The sequence below is a fragment of the Lonchura striata genome, chromosome 6, assembly GCF_046129695.1.
Source record: "Lonchura striata isolate bLonStr1 chromosome 6, bLonStr1.mat, whole genome shotgun sequence".
NCBI classification, from domain to species: Eukaryota; Metazoa; Chordata; class Aves; order Passeriformes; family Estrildidae; genus Lonchura; species Lonchura striata.
Window position 1 is genome coordinate 38,264,793 of NC_134608.1, and position 24,083 is coordinate 38,288,875.

The window sequence follows — 24,083 nt, forward strand, 5'->3', positions numbered from 1 at the left end:
CCGCGCCCCGCCCCGGCCAGCCGCGCCGGGCCGAGCGCCGAGCGGGCGATGGGCGGCGGGGCGGGGGTTTGAAGGAGCGGCGGCGGCAGCCGGGCAGGTAAGGACGGGCTGGGGGTGTCCCGGGCGGGGACGCAGTTGCCGCCGGGTGGGGAACCGGGCTGCGGTCAGTTTTGGGGGGCCGCGGGAAGGAGTCGTTCCTCGAGCGCTGCGGCGGGCGGGGGTCTGCCCACGCGTGGGTCTGGCGCTCCGCGGTACGGCGGGGGGGCGGTGTGCGGGGACCGGCCGTCCGTCGGGGGCTGCTTGGGCAGCTGCCGGGGCTGGCTGCGGCACCGGGAAAAAGTTCCCGGTGGCGCTGGGGAATGGGAGCGGGCACCGGGAGCGGTGCGTGCCCTTTCGGCACCCGCCGGGGAGCGGCGTGCGGCAACCCCCGTCCCAGCCGGGGGCTGCCATGGGCACCCGGGTCGCTGCTTGCCCGGCAGTGGGGAGCCTCGCTCCGCACCTGGCGAGGGCTGTGCGTGGGGAAAGGGGAGGTGTGACCGAGGAGGCAGGGACAGCCCCGCTCCGCTCGGGGCTGAACGGCCCGTGCGCATTCGCTGCTTGCGGAGCAGGGAAGGTGCTGCCCTGGGGGCACGGAAAGGTTGGGGGGCCTCGGGGACGGGGCTTTCATCCTCGCGTCCGTGCATGACAGTGTCTGTCCCCGCCCGGGCCCGGGGGGACGGGAGCGGGCAGCAGAAGGGCGGCGGTCGGGCCGTGCAGGGGGGCTCTCCTGGAGCCCACGCGGGACTCGCTCGGTGTTTGCCGCACCAGCACGGCTGTCCCCGCTGCAGGCGGCGGGAGGCGCGGGGCCCGCCTGGCTGCAGCCTGTTGCAGAAGTGGCTCCAGCTTGTGCCCGGTCCCGCCACCTTCCTCCTGCCGTGCCGTGCCCTGCCCCGGCTCTGCCTCCCGCTCGGCCGAGGCAGCCGGCCAGCGCCGCTGCCCGCAGCCGGGCCTGGCTCCGCACGCTGCCCGGGGCAAAGATCGGCGGTGCCCGTGGGCTAGGAGGCGCTTCGTGGCCTCTCGGGTGCGCACGGAGCTGGGCCGAGCCGCCCCTCCTTCCTACTGTCCGGTTACCTCCGCACAATGGGCACAGTGTGTGCCTGCGGCTGCCTCGGCGGGAATTACAGTTGCATGGGCAGGCACTTTATCCTTCCTGATCTCTCCTCATCCCCCGAGGGTTTGTTTTCCAGCAGGCTGAGTTCAAAAAGGGCACGAGATACCGCTGGCAAGCAGTCTGGCGCTAAACAAACCTTTTTAGTCAGAATCATATGGAATAGACCCAACTTTCTAGTCACATGCAGTGCTACCTGCGAGTTTCTCTGAATTTCACGGTGGCTGGGCTGCTACTGTAAGTGCGAAGGCGGGTGAGATAGCGCCAGAAGCTTGTGACAGAGGTTTCCAGCACAGCTTAGTGGGTAGGTGTGTGCTGCTGGTGACTCTAGGGGCATATCCAGTGCAGACTGCCAGAGCTGCTCTCCTTCAAGGAGATGCTCTAGCTCTGCCAGACAGCAATCTGAGAGCTGGCTGCCTAGGAGACTGCCAAAGGCACCTTGTCTTCAGCCAGAGGTGAAGCTTGATGTACAAAGTCCTTGGGCTACTCTGAACAGCACAGCTAGATTCTGTCCCCGAATAAGGAGCATTTTGGCAGATGCTTTCTCTTCACCCCTTGCCCCCAAACTCTGTCCCACCAACTGTCATGTCCCCCTTTTGTTCATCTCCTGCTTGCAGCAAGTGAGTTTGGAGGACAGTTTGAATAGCATCAGCTGCCTTTTTATGGTAAGTATGTTGCAAGGGAGTACTGTAGGACGGGCAGCTTCTTAGAGCAGCAGCAAGTCCATGGGACTGGGCAAGACTTAAATTGCCTTGGCTTATGGTGCCCATGGTGAGTGTGGCAGCAGGAGGTGAAAGGCTGGGTTGAGGGACGAGTTTCTCTCTTGACTGTGCCCAGAATGTTCTAGGTGCAACTCTTTCCTTAGTGCTTGCTGCCAGTCTGGGTGCTGAGGACTGATGGCTTGTGCTTACTGAAAATCCACTGGCAGTAGCTGAGGCCAAATAGTTTCAATGCTCTGATGATGAGGGGTGCAGGCTCAGCACTAACGGTAAGAAAAGAAGCAAACCAAAAAAAAGCAAATATTCTGCCAGCCCATCTGTGCAGTGCTGAAGTCCAGCTTGCTTGGCTGCCAGTGTCTTGTTCTTTGCTCAGATCCATGAGACCATGCCATTTCTGGGAAGCCTGACTCCGGGAACAGCACTGCCACGGGTATAAGGCAGGTCATCCTAAGTAAGCCTCAAAACACATCTTTCAGAGTGCTGGGGTGAGGATGTTTTTGTACAGTACCTGCCAGGGCTGGAGCTGGGGAGCAGGATGGGGGAGGATACACTCAGTATATTGATTATTGGTTGTGTCTTGGGAGATGGGTAGTTGGGGTGGGAAGTAGATATTCTCCCCAACCTTATCTTCCTGCTCACCTTCCCCTGCCAGAAAGGAAGTGGCCTGGTAGTATGAGGTCAGGGATGTGAATCTTTTTGGCTGTGGTTGAAAGTGAGCAGTTGTGATGAAGAATGAGATGGCCTTTCTGGCCCTGTCTCTTTATGGCATGCCTTCCTGCCCTTTTCAGCTCTCACACCTTGGTCTGGCTATGTATTTTCTTTGCTTCTGGATGAGCTCAGGCAATAATTTGGGATAGGTAGAGATAAATTATGACTTGCTCCAAATAACCTGTAGATGGAGGCATGTCCTGGGAGTATTTTAGTCCCTGTTACATGAACCCTGCCTAGAATGGAAGGCCTTGTTCCCTCATGATATCCCACTGGAGGCCAACACCTTTCAGGAGAGTTCCAAATCTCTGTCCAAACGAGGAAACAAGGACAATGAAGCACACCATGCTCTGAGCATGGCAATGCTGGTGGTGGCAGCTTGTACTTCTGATCTTGGAAAGCCCTCCTAGGGTCTGGAAAGGTAACAGCTGGCAGGGGAAGCTGGTGGCGTAGTACCTAACTTCCTGAAGTGTTGCTGACAAGTCTGTTACTTGGAGCAGTAGTTTGACGGAAAGGGAAATGCAGGTCAAACAAGCTTAAGGGGCCTTTTAATGTGTGTTTTGACTTGGAGGCATTTTGTTGCTGTTCTCTGTCAGGGTGCCCCTGCCCTTCCCAGCTTAGCTCAGACTTGGCATCTCTGGAGAAAGACTCTTTTTGGCTTCCCAGGAGGAGTAACATGTCTGGCAATGTGTGCAGAGCCCTGCTGCGAGATACTGACTGCCTCCTGCCTCCAGATGCCTTTTCCAGAAAGCCATTTAGAGCCACAGATTGTTACTCGGATAACTCCCTTCCCTGATTCATTAGCAATGTGTAGTCTCTCCTGTAATACTCAAATCTGCCTGTGCCAAAGGCTGAAAGGGAGAGGCCATGTCTTTTAATAACCATGTGATGCAGTTGGAAAAAACTTTTGGACACGTAGTTCTCTGGTGGCCTGAGTTGATGGAAACACTCCAAGGGAGAGATACAACTGGGCCCTGAGGGAGAGGGTAACTGCTTGTGATTTCTGACCTTTCTTTCCCCCAGCATCACCCTAAGCTCTCCTGACCCCACCTGGAGAAGGCAGCAGAGCTTGAGATTGGTCCCAGCATGCTGTGTATGTCCTGTGTGTGGTGCTGTGTAAATAACTGCTGGTGCCTGGGTTGCAGCTGTATGATGTGGGCTCTATCCTGGAAATGAGGCTCTGCCATGTCTGAATGGGAACTCTGCTGTCCCAGAGATGCTGTGGTGGATTCCAGTGGACAGTGCTGCTGTGTGACAGGCACATATCTGGGTCTCCCCACTCAGTATTATCTCTGCTGCAGGGGACTTTGCTTTTTGAACTCTTTGCTGTCGGAAGTACTCAGTGTTGTTGCCAGCAGCTTCTGCTTCCTAGCCCAGGTGGAGGGACTTGGCTCTTACCTGCTGAACTGGAAACATAAAGCTCTGGTAGCACCTGGGCGAGGGCTGTGGGGTGTATGCCAGAAGGGTTTGGCACTCTGGTTCATATGTTCCTACTGTTCCAGAAGTATCCATCTCCTAGGTTTCCCCTCGGAGACCCCTCTGGTCTGAGGTGGGAGCTGACCAATCAGGGCAAGCAGAGTGGGAATGATGGAGGAGACAGATGTCTGTTTACTGACATGTGCTGTAGGGTCCATACATATCCTCTCTCACTGGCTGCCACCTTGTAGCCAGAATCTGAGGGAGACGCAAAAAGCAGAAGTTTTGTTGGGCCTTGTTCCTGAAGAAGGGTTTTGCTGAGCACTGCAGTGCTGTACTTCACTCTTAAAATTGCTGGATTTCACTGTTCAGGTTGCAGCTGTTGTTACTATATTTTATTTCCAGCCCTTGTTGGGATTGATGTCACCTCCCTTCTGTCATATTGTGCTGCACCAGGCTGGTCTGGGGTTTGCTGTGGCTAGAGGGGTGCAGGAATACACCACACTGCACGCTTGTTTCTCTGTTTGGCCTTTTAAAACAGGTGGGACAGACCAGACCCATGCTTTTACTAGGTTTTTACCTGCTTTTAAGGTCCTTCTCCTGCTACGTCTTAGAGGAATGATGTGTGCATAGAGGGTCTTAAAAACAAAATTCCCAGTTCTTTTCCAATTCCTTTGCCTCAGCATATTAGTGTGTCTGTTCTTCTGTTTTGAGCTTTCTCCTGATAAGGAGCTAAGAATCCTTCTAGCCTCCTAGGAGAAGGGCTTCTCCATTTCATCCTGCAGTTATGGAATGTGTGCGCCCAACTCTGTGGCAGTTGGAGGAAAGAGGTGCACTGGAAAGACCTCAGCAGAGGAAGAGGATTTCCTCTGAGGAGGAGTAACATGTACAGACTGCTGTGCTCTCTTCAGCACAGGTTGCGTGTGTGATGTTTTTTGCCTGCTTTCTCTCTCCTCTGACTTTACTCCTTCTCTCTCCTTGTGTGAATCTATTTGGATAGACTCTCTTAACTGCCATTATGGGGCTGCCCAAAGCATGTCATGGGGGCTCAGGTTACTGGACAAAATAGTTAATCCCTTTATTGCCTCACAAGTTAGACACTTGCTGCTGCTATCATGTTTGAGGGGGGGCAGAGAACTTGCATCTCTCCCCCAGCCTCTGATGCTGCTGAAGGATTGGTGTGAAGACTCACTTGTGTTGAGATGGAACATGGTGGCTGTGGCTTTGCCAGCAATTCTGGGGACATGTGTACAGTCCTTCTTGCATGGGTGGGGAGGGGAATTTGCAAAGGACAGTGCAGAGAATTGGGATTGGGATTATGCAGCATGCAGGTAGTCATTGTCCCCTGTGCTGTCTGGGTAGCCTTGGGTGACACTGAGCTGTGCTTTGTGGCAGCTGGAGGATAGGGACAGGACCAAGGTGTTAGGTGCTCTTATCTGTGACTCCTGGATGTGCAGGGGCCTGTCCTCAGAACTCCCTTATGCAGTAGCTCTTCACGTGACTGTCTTTTGGGTTTCAGGTGACAGCATGCTCCAAAACTCTCAAGTACAGCTGAGATGTCTTATCTGCCCTTCAAGCTGAGAATCTTTGGTTAGAGGGGGGTCCTCACAGGCACCACCAGGCCGTGCCAACTTCTCCAGCTGTTCCTAGCCACTCCTGCAACATTGGCAGCCTTCAAAGGTTAGTCATCATGTATGTTAAGTAGGTGGTTTACATGTGGTTGCTCCCTGCTGTTTTAGTGCTTCTATGTCGGTATACAGGGGATAATCACATAGCAGAAGGGCTTGTGTCTGTAGATATTTGGGACCTGTGGGAGGCTCTGGAGACAACACTGGCACTTACAAGCCCCCATAGCCCAGTTCTCTGGAGGGAGGGACCAGATTCACCCCAGCAATCCTTTGAATAAAGTGTGATCCCATCTCTGCGGCTGTTCACCTGAGTGTGCATGTCTGGATCCTTCTCCCCAGACAATACTATGGTCTATTGCTTATTTCTTGCGTAGTGTGCAGTAAGTCACTGGAACCCAGACTGAGGAGCTGCAACAAGCTCTCTGGGCCAGGGAAGATGGGAAGACCCCCTTCTGAAGGCTGGGAGCTTGTGCTGGCATTGTTCTGTCCTAGCAGCTTCTTTTCCCTCTGTCACATCAAGTGTTTCTTTGGGGCCACTGTTCTCAGTGGCCACCTCTCTCTCCCTGTCCCTCATTAGTGTAGGGCTTGGCATGCCAGCAGGAGGGAGCCTCAGCAATGTCTGTGCCTTGATCCGATTTGTCAAGGCTCTTTCCCTTTTCTTCCTGTTCATTGAGGTCTGAAACAAAGCAAACAGAGGAGAGGAATTCCAAAGAATAGGAGTGAGGGAAGAGAGGAACGCTGGAGTGACAGGCTGCCCCTGCCTGCAGGCACCCCCCTGCCTTGGTCTGGTGGGGCAGAGCTGGTGGCAGAGCATTTCAGGAGGTGAGGACGCTCTTGGCTCTTCTATTCCCAGCTCTAGCACTAGCTGTCTTTCTCCCCACGGTGTGCTGTGGGGCTCCTTTCCTCACTGCTCAGGTAGCTTCCGGAGCCTCAGGCTTGCTGCCTACTCTGCACGGGTACATGTGCCTGAGCATAGCTTGAGGGAAGCAGGGCACTATTTGAACTGCTTTGTTTGTCTTGGGCTGTGGTAAAAGGTTTCCCTCTTTACCTGTGTCAGGAAATTTTCCCCTGCCAGGTAGATCCAAAGAAGCCCGACATGGAGCTGAATGTCCTGCCTGGGTGCCAGGGCAGTGAGGCACTGGCCCCTCCCCATCTTAGAGCCAGATAAGTGCTGGAACAAGGCCCTTTTGTGCAGACAGGTGTGTGAAGTGGAGACAAACGTGCTCTGGAGTTCATATTGTTTCCCAGGAGACAGGGAGACTTGGGAGTCATGGCCAGCTAGAAAAAGCTGCCACAGGTAAAGCTTTGTCCAGTCTGATATATATCCTTGCTCCCTCCTTTGTCATCCCCAGGCCATCACACAGTTTGCCCTTCATCCTGCCCCTGACCTTCCCATAGACAGGATCAGGAAAGGCAATAGGATGCTCAACAAGCCCAGTATGAAGCACTTGAGGTGAAATACACCCCTGCTAGTTGCACCCTCCCCTTGCATTTAAGCTGCAAGGAACAGCCTTTAAGACACAGTCTCTTCTTTCCTTTCCTTCTTCCGCCTTGTTTTCTACCTTCTGGCAATCTTTGCACTCACTCCATGGTTTAATTAAAGAGCAGAGCAAAGTGCTTAGACTCCAAAATGTGCAGATTAAGGGATTACTAATCCTCTTCCTCAAAGGGTGCTCACATCCTGTCCAGCCTGTTATCAAGCTTCTGTTCCCTGAGTGGAAACTTGGCCAAACTTGAGACCTCTACAGCTCTTCCTGCTTGCTGCACTGAGGAGGAAGGGCAAGGGGTGACAGGAGAGCCATGGGGGAGAAGCAAAGAGAGTTGTGGGTTTACAGAATTCTCATGTTGTGTTTGTAGTCACTGACTATCTTTGCTTTGTGTCCTGTTTTGTTTTGTTGCTCCAGGAGCAATAAAGCAGGGGTTTGGTGTTTTTCCTTAGTTTTTTTTTGCCTGCCGTCTTCTTATTCTGACAAAATAACCTTTCTGTCAGAGGAAGCAAATGCTTCCCTTTGTGTGTGTGCTTGTGTGTTTACTTGCTGGGTGATTTAGTTCAGGTGTGTGCCTTCCCTGTGCATACACCCCTCTCTTGATTTCCTAAGAGTCTTCTGTGCTCTTATTCCTTATGTATGCCCAAATGCTGCAGCACTGCTGAAAGAGCAGGGCTCCCTCACAGGAGTGGGAGGCTGATGCCTGGCAGTGCTGCATGAGGCTGGTCATATCCTCATCTGGGGAGGCTGAGATCCCTTTATAGGACATAGAGTGCCAGTGAGAAGGAGAAGGTGGAGTATTTGTGGATCCAGATGGAGGCACTGGGAGGGAAGTGGGAGTAGTGAGGATGAGTGTGGTGGGAAAGGTATGACTCCTCCCGGAAGCATCCTGGAAGACCTGATCACAGGATGGTCTGTGATGTTATACCTCTCCTGGTGCAGGCTGGGCACTTCACAGAGGTTGCACTTCTGTGGATTGCAGAAGACATGAGCTTTTGTCCTCAGCCACTCATGTGCTTGGTTGAGTTGAGCTATGCTGTTTCTTCCCTGCTTTTGTCCTTTGGTGTGCAAGTTCACAGTTTAGCTCAGCAGTGTGAGAAGCCCCAGGAACAGGAACACAAGGAGCAGCAGGAAGGGAGGAGGACTGGTAATGGTTTGGATGTTGGGAGTATTCTCCTTTCCATTGCCTGGCTTTTGGAACTGCCTCCCCTCTGCGATCCACTTCCCCTCCTTTTTGGCTCTTGTCAGTCACTGCCTCATTTCCAGTTTGCAAGACACCCTATATGGGTTTTTTTTTGCAGGTAAGTTTTGTGTCTTAGCCTGGACAACAGTTTTTTTTCTCCAGTGTTGTCAGAGTCTCTTGGCAACGTGCAAGTTTCTCTGTAGCTCAGACTCACTTCTGGTTGTACAAAACACCCAGGGCACCCTGAGTGGATGGCACTATTGCTGCTTGGGTTTTTTAGAGCCTGCCCCATTCTGGTTTGCTATTTATAGTGCAGTTGTTCCATTCCTGTGTGGATGAGCTCTGCTTTCAGCCTCACTTGGACATTGAGGGCACTGGTGCCAGGAATAGCTCTGGACAGGGAAGATATAGGAGTGGCTGCTTGAGCACAGCTCCCAGGTTGAGCTAGTCCCTTGTGGAAGAGGTACCAGGCTGCATCCATGAGCTCAGCTGCTTTTCATGCAGAGGAGAGGGGTTGCCTTTCCTTGTCAGTCAGTGCCTTGTGTACCTGCCTGCTGGGCTAGAGTTTGGCATTGTGAGAGATGGAATTTGGAAGAGTCACTCAGTGACCGATACTGGCAGGACTAGTGAGGCACCATGGTGTCACGAGCCGATGGCATGAAGCTGTATCAGCAGAGGATTAGGTTGGTTGTTAGGAAAAACCCAGAGGGTAGCTGGGCACTGGAACAGGCTCCCCAGGGAAGTGGTCACAGCACCAAGCCTGACAGAGTTCAAGAAGCATTTGGACAATGCTCTCATGCACATGGTGTGATTTCTGAGGTTGTCCTGTGCTGAGCTGGGAGTTAGATTTGATGATCCTTGTGGGTCCCTTCCAACTCAAGTTATCCTATGATTCTGTGCAGGGCAGTTGGCATGGGAAGCCCTGCTCCTAGCATGTCCTCGAAGCACTGACAGTGATCTTGTGTATCCTGAACTGCTGCCCACTGGGTGGTGGATCCCTTGTGGGGGGGTACCTGCCATTCCTTGCACAAGGCCCTGCACTCCTCTCCCCAGGGAATGTTTGATAACCCCGAGGGAACTCAAGCTAAGGTCTGAAAGGAGCCTGCAGCACAAAAAAAATCAACATCCTCCTCAGCACTGCTGCTTGGGCAAAGCTGCTCCAGCCTTTTGGCTCATGATGCTCTCAGCTTGTCTGGAGACCAGAGCTAGACAAATAATAAATTGCTTGATTTAGTGCCCAAAATGAAAAGCTGGAGGGAGAAAAACTCAACACAGACAAATTTGAGAGACCCTTTATCTTTTCTTTTAAATGCAATGCAGCTCAATTACAAACAAAACAATGCAAAATGAGACTTTTTTGCTTGGAAAACAAAGCATTTTGTTCTTGTCCAAAACTTGTAATGAAGGAGCAAATAGCTCTGAGCTGTCTGGAAACTGCAGTTTTCAATCAATAACTATTCAGCCAAAAACACTTACCCAGTTCTGCTGGTAACAGTGAACAGCAGGCACCTGACAACCTGGCTCACAGCCATGCCCCTGGCACCTCCCCAGAGGTGGATGGTGTTGTACCTCTTGTGAGCTTTTCCAGGTAGAGTGCCAATATGGGGTTGTTGGAGTCCCTTTGTCTCATTTTTTTGGTGTAATTAACCTAATTAATTTTGTCTGAGGTGGTGCAGAATCGACAAGCGTGTGTAGGGGCTAAGTCTGGCCTGTTGTGCTGGGATATGGTCTCCCTTGTCCCATCAGGTAGCACCACCTTGTGCAGGATGTTCAAGAGCATTTCAAGAGAGCAGGGGGATGTGGGGTTAGTCCCTACCCATATGGGCACTGCTAGCTGGAAACTTGGGGTATCAGGACCACACGGGATGAAACTCCTACCCCTTGCTGTATTGGCATTTTGCCTGCTGGGTGTTCCAGCTTTGCTGATGGCAGAGCTGGAACTGGTGGAGGGCTTGCTGCAGGCTGACTTGGAGAAAAGCTGGAGTTTTTGGCTGCTGACCCTACTCAGCTCTGACCCCAGGAACTGCTGCAAGCCTGCAGCAGTGAGAGTGTCAGGAAATGGCAGGGTGAACAGGTATTGATGCCCGTAGCACATCCGGAGACCAGGACACGGTGAACTTAATGGGTTCAGAGCTGGCCATTAGCTGCAGCACAGACATCAGCAAAAATGCAGATAGTAGAAACCTAATCCCATCAAAGAGGAAGAGAGCTGGAGATCAGCCCCTGTTGCTGCTCCTGTTTCAAGAGGCAGTTGGGGTCCTCCTGCACAGTGCCTAGGTCTGGTCCCTCCTGTGCCAAGCTGTGCTGGCCAGGGAGGTGTGTGGAGGAGATTTGATTCAGGACTCTGTGGCCTGTGTCTGTCCTCTGTTAGGCTTGCACTTCACCAGGCCCAAAAAAAGGCCAGTCAGTGTTGATATTTCACCTGCTGAATATCCTCTTAGTATCAAATGCTAGTCCAGGGAGGACTAGCATTTGTAGTCCAGGGAGGTTAAGTTGGAAGCAACATGTTGAACAACTCCTCTGGGAGTTTTTTGGGATCCTTCCAGCTTCTTCTTGGGCTTAAGAGGAATGAGAGCACTTGGGGACTGTGTTGCTGTCTGGGTAGGCCCCCTTTACTTTGCCTCAGAGTTGTGGAAAAATGCAGCTGCCCAGCTTGTAAGCACCACAGGATGTCTGGTAGGCTTGGACCTCCTATGGCACACATATACATTCTGCTGGGCAGCTGGACCCTGTGCCTGGTTGCAGGCAGGGAGACTGACCTGCAAAAGCAGACTGTGTCCAGCAGGGCCTTGTGATCACAGTCTCTGCCTAGAGGAGCTGCTCCCCTGATACATTCCTGGGTTTCGGACATGAAGAGGGAAGCAGCAAGGCATTCCTGTCAGTCTCAGCCTGAACTTGCTGGTTTCCTCTGGAAACAAGACAACAGTACGGTGACAAGAGTCTCTGCTTCAGCCAAGCTTGGAGCTTCAGCACCCTTCAGAGACTTTTAGCTCCTCTTCCCCAAGTGATGTGGTTCTGCCAGAGAAGGAGAAGATGGCTTTTCAGTATGACCTCTGCAGAATAAAAAACTGAACTGAGAGAGGCAGAATTGTGTGTGTGGTAATCTTACGGGCTTGAGAAGAGCTTGATGTTTGAGAATGAGCTGTACCTGAGGCACAGCTGTCTATTGTTCCAGGAGGATCCTTTCCAGGATTTTCTCAACAGCTTGGTGGTGTCTGGGAGCAGTGGGGAGACAAGGATGCTTCCTCTTTTTACAGAATGTGTTGGTATCCAACTCTGTGAGTGCTGCTGGACCCTACCTCTGGAACATGGTGGCTCTTTTGCCAGAGGTTGCTCTTTCCAGGGAAATACAAAGGTGAAACTCTCACTTAGGCTTTGCTTATCATAAGACTGGGGAGGGAGGGACAGCATGGTAATCCGGAGCATGGGGTTTTAATCCTGCTCTCCTGGCCAAATTCCATTCCGCCTCTGTAAATTCCTGCAGCTACCCTGCTCTGCACTGCCTGTGTGGTATCTGCTGGATGGCACAGCCCCCCTCAAGTGGCAGCATTTCAGGCATGGGGAGCAGGACAGAGAGGTGACCCTGAATCATAAGGCACTTTGTCAGATGGGTGCTGCAGTACACACTTTAAAGATGATCTGCTGAATGAGGAACCAGCCTTCCCCCTCCCTCTTTGTAAGAGCAAAGTGATTGTCCCCGGTTGCCTCTCTTCAAAGTGCCTCTTCTGAGTTGCCAGTCTGGCTGTCCAACTCTTGTCGCAGCTTTCGGGCCCTTTCTCACCTTCTGCAAACCTGGGAAGCTGTTGTGTTGGACTTCTACTGAGGCAATCTAAGCAGGTCAGCTAAACTGTCACTCTTCCAAAAATGAGACCTGGGAGAAGAATTTGCAGTTTCTGTCACCTACAGCTAGGTAAGACAACAGGCACCATGAAATCATTCTCCTGGCTGCCCTGCAGCTCTTTACTAGGAACAGCCAGACTGTCTCTTCACTTGTAATGCCTACGGGGGAGGCAGTAGAGGGGGAAGCAAGCCTGAGACTGTCCCTATGCCCCTTCAGACCTCTGGCTTGGTACCCACAGACAGTGTAGTTGTGCCTCAGTGTCCCTCTGCAGATACACATTAGCTCTAGAGGAGATAACAGGCTGAGACACCTACCATGAGCCTTGCTGCCAAATGTGATGTTGTGGGAAAACAGAGCTGCTCCCGTCTGTGCTTTCAGGGCTGGAGAAAACATGGTAATGTGATGGCAAAATTTCCACTGCCAGCTCTCCCTAAACATTAACTGCTCACCTGATTATTACTGAGCCGTAGAGAGCGAAGGCCATTTAGGCTGAGTGATGGGGCCTACAAAGAAAAGGGGATTTCCTGCAAAAGTGTGGATCTTGTAGGAGTAGAATGCCAGCACGTGGGCAGCTCTCAGGGGGAGCCAGGGGAAAGCAAAGTGGCTGCACTTTCCCAGGAATGAAGGTTGCTTTTGCGTGGAAGGGTGGCCGGCATACAGCCAGCTTTGGGCTCCTGCCCACGCCTCAGAGGTTGGTGTGAGCATGCACTGGTGTTTGTGCAGCTGCCCAGCTCTGCTAGCATGAAATTCCCTGTCCCCTGGCCATTCCCCTGTTGTCACTGGAGGCAGGGTGTCCCAGCCATGAGACAAGACCTGGGTCCTGCCTGCCCCTTTCCTGGTATCCACCCTGGTCAGCTTCTTCCAGCTAGAGAGGGGACAGGGGTGCCTTTTTCCCAGTGGCTGTATCCCCTGATCCCTGCTGAAGCAGGAGGTGCTTGCTCCTGGGAAGAATGTGGGGGAGGGAGGATAACCTGCTGTGAACAGCACTTCTGCCCCGCACCCGCTGGGGTTGGAAGCTGGCAGTATTGGGAAACCTCTCGTCTTACTGCTGGCTGCGCTTGTCTGGTGAGCAAGGAGACCGAGGAGGGAGGGCGGAGAGGCCCATGCCGAGACTGCAGGGACAGGGACGGGTAGAGCCGGGAGCTTTCCGTGCTGTGCCATGGCTGCTGGTACCCGCTGTGCCTCTTGCCAAGGAGCTGCTTCCAGCCTTGCCCTCCGCTTGCTGTGCCTGTAATGTTTCAGAGGAGGAGAGGCTATGTAGCTGCCTTCTGGTTTGTCATCTTCACCTCCATGAACACCCCAAAAATGCCCCTGCCGTGCCTGTGCTCCCCAGCAGCCTACCTGTTCCTGCCCTGGCTGGAGAGGGTCTCTGGGTCTCAAAGCACTGGCTCTTGGTGCTGGGAGCAAACAAGGTATGGTGGCCAGGACAAGCGTGTGGAGAGGCTGTGGAGGTCGGCCGGAGCACGAGGTGAAAGGTTTCCCCTGCTGAAGCGGTGCTGCTGGCAGTGGGCTGCAGGAGGGTCTGGACTGCTCCCAAAGCATGGGTAAGCCCTGCGTGGCCACCGCCTCATCTGGAGCACATGATGGACACGGTGGGGCAGGGGCAGGACGGTTCCGGGAGCTGAGCACGGCCCCGGGGCGGCTGGGGGAGCAGGGGAAGGAAGGGCCCCTGCCCTGGGGAGCCGCCGGCTCAGAGGAGCAGCAGGGCAGCCCGGGCGTTTCCTCTGCCTGCCGGGGCAGGGCTGGGCTGAAGGGCGCTGCTGAGGGGCGCTGCCCGCTGTCGCGGGCTGTGCAAGGGCAGGCGGGAGCTGCCCGGGCGGGCGGGGAGCGCGCCTCCCGGGGCGGCCTCTGCGCGCCGCGGTGGCTGCGCGGGCAGGCCGGGGCGCGCCGCGCCGCTCCGGGCTCCGGGGTGGGGGCAGCTCACACTGCATCGCAGCGCTGTGCCGGCGCTCCGCATCCCACTCCTCTGCCTGCTGCCCGTCCCGGCCTTCTCCCACCGCACCCGGCCCTCTCCAGACCGTGCTGGACACCCCCAGCAAGGGCTTCTCCTCCTGCTCCAGCCGTGGGGCCGGCGCGGTGGGGACGGGGGGAGATGCAGGTAGAGCCTCTCTTTGCATAGTTAGCATTCCCAGCCCCGGCCTCCTGCTCCGCCTTCCACCATCCTGCTCACTCCTGGTACGCTGGGCAGGTCTGGTTGAACACTGCACCCTTTCAGTGAGCCCTGCTCTTCTGAGCCAGAGCAAGGATGAGACAGCAGGGGAACAGTTCCTTCTGTTTCAGGTCCACACTGGAGCTTCTACTCTGCTGAGCTGATGGGCAAGTACTCTGATGGTGGCCACTATCTCTTCTCTCTGGGTAGCAAAAACGTCTGCATCCCCCACCCTCACCATATTTGCATCCCAAGTAGGCCGTGGAGCTACTCTTTCCTAGTCATGGGGAGAACAGGTGGGCTCTGCCGCCATCCCAAGGCCCCCAAAGATCTCTCGGTGAGGATAAAATCTTCTCCACCTGCCCAAATAAAGGAGGAGGCAGGTGCTAGGAAGGGGGTAGATAGTCCTGATGCTTCCTTTTTTCACTGTGAAGGAGGAATATTGAGGCCTGGGAGTGGGAAGGGAGGTGGAAGGAGGATGGATTCCTCCCAATTTACTTTGGGCAACTCTGTGCCCCTGGCGCTGGGGGCTCTTGAGTAGAAAGCGAATTTAATCTCTTGTTTTGTTTGTTCTTTCTTCCTCTGAAAGGGGGGCCACCGGAGTGTGTGGGGGGAGCTTGGGTTTGAGAGCAGGGAGGAGGGGGAAAGTGTCAGATCTAGAAGGGAGGAGTAAAGGGAGGACAGGGAACGGCAGCCCGGGAGGGAGCAGTAGCAGAGGGCTGCCAGCCGGCTTAGGAGGCGCCGGGGAAGGAGGAGGTGAGGGGAGAGGCAGGTAAGGAAATCAGCGCCTGCGGGGAAGGCAAGCAGCCAGGTGAGGAGCAGGACAAGGGATGGCCGGAGGGGTGGTAGTGTTATGAGGTGGGGGTTGGATGGATCCTTGAGTGCCTCTGGGAGAGGTTGTGAAAACTGAGTTGCTGCTGGTCCCATCTGGTCCCGCAGAATTGCCATCCTAGCAGTGTGTCTGCATGCAGGCTGGGGACAGTGTGCCATTTCTGCAGTGAGGGGCCACGGGGGCAGGTGGGAGCGGGATGGGTGCTGCTGCGTGCCATCACCTTCTCTCTGTTTGTGCTAAAGTTGCTCTCCTGCCCCTCAGCTTCCCGTGGGTGCTGCTGACCTCCTTGGCCTTTCCTCACCATGCCCCCCTACCATTCCCCTCCAGCCTGGCCTGAACAGCCCTCCAACTTTGTGTGAACCTTGGCATGTGGGATGGGAGACAGGCTGGCAGCAGCACGAGGAGATCTCACTATGCCCAGCGTGGCCCGTGGCTGTGGCAGGGAGAAGGGGTGCCTGGGCCTGGTGTGCTCCATGTGTCCGCTCCCCTTTCCCTGCCGTGCCTGTGCATGGCCTGCTCTGTAGAGCACAAAAGCAGGTCAAGCCCGGGCCTGGCTTGCACGGGGCTGTGATACCAGTAGACACCTTGTCTGCCAGGAAAAGGGGTGCAGCTCTGTGGGACCGTGCTCCGGGAGCTCAGCTGTATGTCCAGTGGGCTGGCATGGCCACATTCCCGCGGGCTGGCCATGCCCCAGCCCTTATAGAGCCTGAGTGTCCTTCCGTGAGGGTGGATGGGGCCATCCGTCTGCAATTCTCCAGCGGGCTGGAGCTTGCACCCGGCCCCAGGGGCCGCGGGGAGGGTCGGGGGCGGCGGTGTGTGTTCTCCTAGGCTCCAGCCCCCGCGGCCCCACGGGCATCTGCACATCAATGGGCTCCAGCGGGCTGTGTGCAGGGGGGAGCAGACCCTAATCCGGCCCATTCAGCCCGAGGGCAGCTTTTGTTGTCCAGATGTTGCAGCGCCGAGGGCGCGGAGCCGCGGGCAGGCTGCGGTGGGGCGCAGCGTCTCGTCCCCGCGGGGTTTTGGGGTCCCGGGCGCCCGGCCCCGGGGTCCGTCCGGGCGGGAGCAGGGCTCTGCCCCTCGGGGCGGCGGAGGGAAAGCGGCGTGACACGCGTGGCACAGCCGCGGCGGGGCGAGGAGGCTGCCCCGGGCGTTTGGGGTTTTGCCATCGAAGTGGGCGGGCGGCGCTTGGGTGCGGGAGTTTCCCGAGCCCCCAGGCCCTGCGTGGGCCGCGCCCCTCCCACGGGCAGGCTCCGGGACCGCCGCACAGCTCGGCAGGGCCTCTTAGCATTATTACCTCTCCCCTTCTCTGTGAGCCCTAGGCCTGTGGGATGGCAGGCAGCAAGGCACAAAGCAGGGGTAAAATCTCTTGGAACCCCCTTCCTATCCCCATTCCCCTCCATGTTTGAGGTGTTCCCACCCCCCACAGGCTCTGCAGTCCAGTCTGGATGGTGGAACAAGTCTTGGGGGGGGTAAATGTTCCATCGTGGGGAGGAGTGTGCTGTCTGGAGAGGTAGTGGGTGTCTGTTTTGCTGCTGCAGTTGCCCAGGTATTGTCTTGGAGGGAGCAGGTGATGGAGGATGTCCTGCTGGGGAGATTTTGGCACACCTGGGGTAAGGGCTACTGGTGAGACTTCTCTTTTCCCGTCCCTCACAGGCTCTAGGATGCCAGGGCCAGCCGGACTTGGGTTGCCCACCTGATCCTTGTTGATCGTGTCCTGCCAGCACATCATGTTGCGCTCCTGGCGCATGAAGCTGAAGTTGCTGCTCGCCACAGTGACCCTGGCCATTCTTCTCTCCTGGCTCTACCTCTTTGTGGGAAACCTCGAATGTGAGTGAGTCCTTCTCATCCTCCTCAGATCAAGGGACAGTCCACAACAGAGGGTACACAGCAGGGGATTAGGCCTTGGGGTGGTTGCTGTGGCCATGCAAGTCACTGCAGGTGTGTCTGACTTTAGGACATCTCCAGGGACACCTCTGGAGATCAGGAGAACAGAGATAAGCTGTTGGCTGGGCACTTGTGAGGCATGCTGGAACCTCTCAGTTGTGGGTCTGCCCCAGCATTCACATCTGGGCTCTCCTGGCCTTGCCATGCCCATGGCATGCCCCTATCTCTTCCACAGATGGCCGCTTCCTCCTGCTGCCCCCCTGTCTGGGCGAGCAGCCGAGCCGGGATGTGGAGCGCGAGGCGCTGGCCTCACGTGTGCGCAGGGTGGAGGAGGAGAATCAGCAGCTCCGGCTGCAGCTTGGCCAGGCTCAGGCAGAGGGCAGCGATGGCAGCCCGCAGTGGGGGGCTTCTGCTGAGGACAGAGACCCCCCTGGGGGTGAGAGGAGCAACCACACGGCTTGTCCTAAGCAGCGGACAGTGCACAAGTGTGAGGTGGGTGATGGCACCAGCACGGTGGCATTGTGGATAGGGAATGTTGCATGGGGGGCTGGGACCCTTTGGAGTGTGGATATATGAGCAGCTCACTTGGCATTGCTGTCCCTGTGATCTGACCATGCTGGGGCCTCATCCTGGGTCTCCGGAGCTCGGTGGGTGAGGGCATTTTCCTTCTCCAGAGGAGGAGATCAGACAGGAGGAGTGGCAGCAAGACTCCTGCTCCCCGCTTCTGAGTTAGGGAACTCCCACCTCTCTTTGGGGCTCCTTCTGCATGGGAAAGGTTGGGTTTTGAAGCTTCTTCCTGTAGTGTGGTCCCAGGCAGGAGCTGACAGCCCCTGCAAGGAGGGGGTGCCAGTCTCAAAAAGGCACCATTTGTCTTTGGGCAGCTCCTTCATGTCGCGATTGTGTGTGCTGGGCACAACGCGAGCCGGGACGTGGTCACCCTGGTGAAATCCATCCTCTTCCACAGGTAATGGGGACATGTTGTGCTGGAAGCCTGCTAGTTGGGGTTCTCAGATGAGCTGCTGCAGGCTGCAGCGGGTCAGTGCTCCAGAAGAGGGGCTCTAGGACCTCTCTCTACCCTTGTGCCACTGCTTAGTGGGACAGAGTGGAATTTGTTTCCTCCAGAGGGTTTTTTTTCCATTTGCCTCCTCAGCTGATGTCTGTCTCATGTGCGGGATGGGGACCTATGTCCTTTTCATTCTGCTGTGATGCTGAATGTTGCTGTGCTTGCCCTTGGCAGGAAAAACCCCCTCCACTTTCACTTCATCACGGATTCGGTGGCCCACCAGATCCTCCAGACACTCTTCCAGTCCTGGATGGTGCCTTCCGTCCATGTCAGCTTCTACAATGCTGATGACTTGAAGGCAGGTGTTTGTCCTCCCTTTACCCTGTCCCAAGCCAATGCTTAGAGGAGGGATGAGTGGATGGAGGGTGAATAACTTTTTCTTGCTGATCCCTGGCTCACCCTGTCCTCTTTCTGGGCTTGTTGCTGGTGCTGCTGAGAGGGGAGCACAAGGCTAGTACTGGCAGGGTGGGGAGGTGCCTTGCAGTAGCAGTGCCTCTGTGGCAGAACTGAATGCCCCAGTGAGACACTAGGGTCCATGTGGGGGTTCTGGTGGCTGGAGGAAATGCTTCAGGCTCAGCTGGCTCCACAGGTCTGCATGCCCTTCTGTTGTTGGCCTCCTCTGCATGGGGTTCCAGGACATGCAGCTGTCCTGCCTGGGCAGGGGAAGGGCATGGCCATGCCCAGCCCTGAGGTGTGTTGCCTTGCAGCCAGAGGTGTCATGGATCCCCAACAAGCACTACTCTGGCATCTACGGGCTGATGAAGCTGACGCTTACCAAGGCACTACCATCCAACCTCTCCAAGGTCATTGTCTTGGACACAGACATCACCTTTGCTACCGACATCGCAGAGCTCTGGGCTGTCTTCAGAAAGTTTTCTGGTGAGGACAGGATGCCCCTGAGGCCCTGGCAGGGCCTTGGATGTTTGGCTCAGTGTGGCAGTGCCTGCCTGCCACAGCACCAGCATAGTGGGTTTGCTTGGGCCCTCTGAACCAACAGCAAGTTGAGCTGCATCCATGTCCCTCTGTTTCCTTAGAAAAGCAGGTGATTGGGCTGGTGGAGAACCAAAGTGACTGGTACTTAGGCAACCTGTGGAAAAACCACAAACCGTGGCCAGCCCTGGGACGCGGCTTCAACACGGGTGAGTGTGGGCTGCCAGGGTGGCAGGTGCAGCCTCATGGCACATGCAGCTGAGGTGGTATTTGGCACAGGGAGACTGGGAGATGCTGAAGTAAAGTAGGGAAGTGGTGGGTACAAGAGGAGTGCTACAGCATCCCAGGGTTGTGGGTAGGCACAGAGAACTGGCATGTCCCAGGGGCTGAAGGCATGCAGGCAGCTGTGCCTCAGCTCTGTAGTGGCTGGGTGCTCTCAGTGCCCTCTTCCCCTGGCCAGGGGTGATCCTGCTCCTGCTGGACCGCCTGCGTCGCCTGGGCTGGGAGCAGATGTGGCGGCTGACAGCAGAGCGGGAGCTCATGAGCATGCTCTCCACCTCGCTGGCTGATCAGGTAACTGTCCTTCCTCTGAGACAGGCTGGTCCTTCTGCATTCCCACAGCACTGCACAGAGGATCTTCCTCATCCACCCTTGCACTCACCTTTCTCTCTCCTAGGATATCTTCAATGCGGTGATCAAGCAGGACCCATCCCTGGTGTACCGGCTTCCCTGCTTCTGGAATGTGCAGCTCTCTGATCACACCCGCTCGGAGCAGTGCTACACTGAGCTCTCAGATCTCAAGGTGGGTGGGGTTGCCGCTTTGAGACTGTGGAGAGCCTGAAGGACCATGCAGGCACTGGAAGTCCAGGGGAGTCAGCATGGGGTCTGAGGGCTTGGGAAGCCTGGTGCTGCTGACTTCCCTTACGTGGGTTGACATACTACTGCTCAGGTAATCCACTGGAACTCGCCCAAGAAGCTGCGGGTGAAGAACAAGCATGTGGAGTTCTTCCGTAACCTCTACCTGACCTTCCTGGAGTACGATGGGAACCTGCTGCGCAGGGAGCTTTTTGGCTGTGCCAGTCTTCCCAGCCCACCCAGGGACCAGGTGAGGCTGACTGCAACTCTGCCCCTAGCCCAGAGCTTTGGGTGGGCAGAGACCTCCCCAGAGCTTTGGGTGGGCAGAGACCTTCCTACTGTCCCTCACCTTCATGGTGTTGCAGTTGCAGCAGGCGCTGGAGGAGTTGGATGAGGACGATCCCTGCTATGACTTCCGCCAGCAGCACCTCATGCAGCACCGCATCCACCTGTTCTTCCTGCAGTATGAGTTCCTGGCCCTTCCCAACCCCACCGATGTCACCCTCGTGGCCCAGCTCTCCATGGACAGGTACTTGCTAGTAGGACTGGTGGGAGGTTGGAATCCACCTCCACTCCTCTGGGCAGGCTCTACAGCTTTGGAGCTACCAGGGAATCTCATTTCATCATTTTCACACCAGCATGGGGCGGTGAGAAACAGCACCCCAAGCTGGGAACATCAGCTCTTCCTGCACCCTCCTGAACCGGCACGCGGCTCTCTGGAGGCGCCCAGTTCTGGGCTTGGTTCAGGAGCTGCCGCAGGGCAGATCTGCTGCTCAGGCTGTGCCCTGTGCTCCAGGTTACAGATGCTGGAGGCCATCTGCAAGCACTGGGCAGGCCCCATCAGCCTGGCGCTCTACATGTCCGATGCCGAGGCACAGCAGTTCCTGCGCTACGCCCAGGCCTCGGAGGTGCTGAGCGCCCGCCGCAACGTCGCCTACCACATTGTCTACAAGGAGGGGCAGTTCTACCCCATCAACCTCCTGCGCAACGTGGCCTTGGCCAACACGCAGACGCCGTACGTCTTCCTGACTGACATCGACTTCCTGCCTATGTATGGCCTCTACGATTACCTCAGGTAAGGCTTTTTCCAGCTGGCTCTTGCTCAGCCTGCTGGGTTCCCCAAGCACCAGAGTTTTCAGGAAATGCCCTGGGTAGCAGCTCTCAATATGCAGAAGCTGTTTCATGTGTGTTCAGCCTTGGGGTCCTGCCTTTACTTCTGTCAGACACCAGCAGATGAGGAAGGAGCTGTGGCTGTGAGGGATCCCCTGCTCCTCCTATCCCTGCGTGGTACCACTGCAAATTCTCAAAACCCATTAATACCTGTGTGGAGCAGTAGGCAGGCTGGAGGGGCTGAGGGAAGGAGGCTGTGGCCAAGCCTCAGTCAGGGAGACCTCACACCCTTCCTACTACCACAGGAACTCCATCCAACAGCTGGAGCTGCCCCAGAGGAAGGCAGCTCTCATTGTGCCAGCATTTGAGACCCTGCACTACCGTCTGACCTTTCCCAAATCCAAAGCAGAACTGCTCTCCATGCTGGACATGGGCTCCCTCTACACCTTCAGGTAGGGACTAGCACTGGCCCTCCACCCAAGCAGAAGCCAGCTGTGTACTCCTGTGACTTGGGGCTGTGCACCCCCTGTCTCAGAGGGAGGTAGCAGACCCCCTGCATCCTCTACTGTCTCAGTCTCTCATTTCCATCTCTCCCCGTAGGTACCACGTGTGGCCAAAAGGCCACGCCCCAACGGACTACGCCAAATGGCGGACGGCCACCGTGCCCTATCGCGTGGCATGGCAGCCAGACTTTGAGCCTTACGTTGTAGTGAGGCGAGACTGCCCCAAGTATGACCAGAGGTTCGTCGGCTTCGGCTGGAACAAAGTCTCCCACATCATGGAGCTGGATGCGCAGGTGGGTGAGGGGCTCCCGGCACCGCTGGGTGTTGGGGGCCTGTGGCTGGGCAGTGACATGCTGGTACCACCAACCAGTGATGGTAAGTGCTGCTGCTCTATCCCCAGGAGTATGAGCTGCTGGTCCTGCCCAATGCCTTCATGATCCACATGCCCCATGCCCCCAGCTTCGACATCTCCAAGTTCCGCCTGAGCGCAGGGTACCGGGGCTGCCTGCAGACACTGCGGGAGGAGTTCCACCAGGACCTGTCACGGCGGTACGGGGCTGCTGCACTCAAATACCTCACTGCCGAGAGGAGCCTGTGACGCCTGGGGACAGTGGCTGCGGGGTACAAGCAGCACACTGGAGAAGGGAGGACACAGGGCCTCCCTCTGCCTCTGCCCACCGCCACAGCCCAGCCCGAGGGAGCAGAGGCAGCAGCACAGCCTCTCCAGCCCACCAAAGGGATGGCTGTAGATAAGATGGAAGACATCAGCTGCAAGAACAGGCAGTGCCTGCAGGTCAAGCTGCTCCAGCCTTCCTGTGTTACAGGGGAACCTCCCCATGCCAGGGGCCAGGGGTGGGGTCTCCTCCCTTCCTTTTAGCCAATGTGGATTCCCAGTCTTTGTTAGCTCACCTCACCTTGAGGCCTGGCTCCTGCAGAGATCTGGGAGCTGTACAGTACCCTGTTCTGCCTCTGCTCAATGGCCCCAGGCCTCAGTCCACACAGCCCTCAGGAGCTTTGATGAGTTGGAGATGAGGTTGTAGAACAGCCCTTTATGTCCTTGTGGAGCAGGCTCAGAGGGAAGCTCCCAGCGCCGTGGGAGGAGTGGCCAGGGAGTACTGCAAGTAGTTGGAGCCTTGGTTCAAACCCAGATCAAGGCTGGCTGGTTAATAGGGGGAAATATTATTATTCCCCATCTGTATGGATGCAGTCTCCAGTGGAGCTGGCCCCATACAGGTGGTGTGGGCATCACCCAGAGCAGGATGAGCTCCCAGACCAGGATGGGCTGTCTGAGCTCCCAGGATGGACCTGCACTTCCCATGGAGTAGCCATGATGGTGACAGACCCTGTCTTGTGCTGGTATTGCCCCACAGGGCAGGGCTGCAGCCATCCCCATGGGCAGAACAGCAGCTTCATGGGCCAGCACAAGCTGGGAGAAGTTTCTGGTGAGGACCACCCTGCTCCTCCCCAGCTCTCAGCAGCACAGTTGTTGCCATCAGCAATCAGGGACATGGCTAACACTGGACAAGACTAAACACTGTTGCAGGAGCCCCATGCTGGAAGCAGCTTGACTGGACACTGTTCTACTGCTATCACACACTGGAGCACAGAGGATGCATTGCTTTCCTCGCACTATTTAAATTATTTAATACTTTTCTCATAAGAATTCAGTAATTAGGATTTCTGGGTTTTATTTTTAATCTTTTCTTCTTCTCAGATGATTTTGCTGGTGGCCCTGGAGGCTCTCCAGGCCAGTTGCTGCTGCAGTCACCACTGTTCTCTTCTTAGCTTTGCTCTGGGCTGTACAGGGTGAGGATTTCCGTCCATGGTGGGAGCAGCTAAGAGGAACCATAGAAAGTGCGGGGTATGGAAAGGGCACAAGCGCCTCTTGCTTATTCTCTCTTTTTAATTTAATTTTTAAATTAAAGCTTTTTTATTCTTTTTCACATTCTTGTTAAAACTGCCTGGTTATTAATTTTTTTCTGCTGTGAACCTGCACATGTCCCCTGGAGGGAAGGCAGCAGGAGGAGAGCAATGGAGGAGTAGCCCAAGGCACACAGGTGCCCTGCCAGCTCTGAAAGGGCTGGTGGTGCTGACTGAGGTGGGCCTAAGGCTGATGGTTCCTGTGCTGCAGTGGGACCCAGGCAGCCTGCCTGCACAGCCAGCACCCCTGAGCTGGAGCCTGGGGCATCACAGCTTAGACACAGAGTCTGTTTAATCACACCCAAGTAGAAGATGTGGTTTCATGTGGCGGTGCTGCAGCTTGTCCTTGAAAGCCTTGACTTTAAGAGACTCTTGGGAATAAAAGCCAGCTCTGAGGCCCCACGAGACACCAGCCTTGCTTCTGCAGGGGGGAGGACGAGGATGGTTTGCCAGGAGTAAGTGTTGAGGCTTTATTTGGGAAAGGGCTGTGAAGACATTGCTCATCACTGTGAAGCCAAGGGCAGCTCCACCTCACCAGTCCTTAGCAGGCAGCTTTTGTTTAATACAGCTCAAGCTCACTGATACTGTGCTGCTGCTGTACTAAGCAAGATCAAAGGGTTTGATCAGATCTAGACACTGCTAGAGCCATGGTGGAGCAGGGCTGAGATGGAGCAGACCTCTTCCAGCTGACTCCTTGGTAGATAGGAG

The 24,083-nt window shown here is 55.7% G+C and overlaps 1 protein-coding gene across 1 annotated transcript; it reads left to right on the forward strand.

The window, feature by feature from the left end:
* Nucleotides 1-35: 35 nt before the first annotated feature.
* On the forward strand, nucleotides 36-23,398 carry LARGE2 (LARGE xylosyl- and glucuronyltransferase 2). The gene is made up of 15 exons (XM_077784165.1): nucleotides 36-97; nucleotides 16,764-16,937; nucleotides 17,230-17,486; nucleotides 17,876-17,958; nucleotides 18,232-18,359; nucleotides 18,769-18,936; nucleotides 19,092-19,196; nucleotides 19,448-19,560; nucleotides 19,664-19,789; nucleotides 19,937-20,092; nucleotides 20,208-20,371; nucleotides 20,639-20,917; nucleotides 21,258-21,404; nucleotides 21,553-21,748; nucleotides 21,856-23,398. Exons 2-15 carry the CDS (start codon nucleotides 16,838-16,840, stop codon nucleotides 22,051-22,053), a joined length of 2,220 nt encoding a protein of 739 aa, XP_077640291.1. The 5' UTR covers nucleotides 36-97; nucleotides 16,764-16,837; the 3' UTR covers nucleotides 22,054-23,398.
* Nucleotides 23,399-24,083: the final 685 nt, after the last annotated feature.

Coding starts and splice junctions, on each gene's coding strand:
- LARGE2 (XM_077784165.1), top strand. CDS start 16,838: ATGTTGCGCTCCTGGCGCATGAAGCTGAAGTTGCTGCTCGCCACAGTG. Junction 16,938..17,229: donor CTTTGTGGGAAACCTCGAAT/GTGAGTGAGTCC, acceptor TCTCTTCCACAG/ATGGCCGCTTCCTCCTGCTG. Junction 20,093..20,207: donor CCAGCCCACCCAGGGACCAG/GTGAGGCTGACT, acceptor ATGGTGTTGCAG/TTGCAGCAGGCGCTGGAGGA.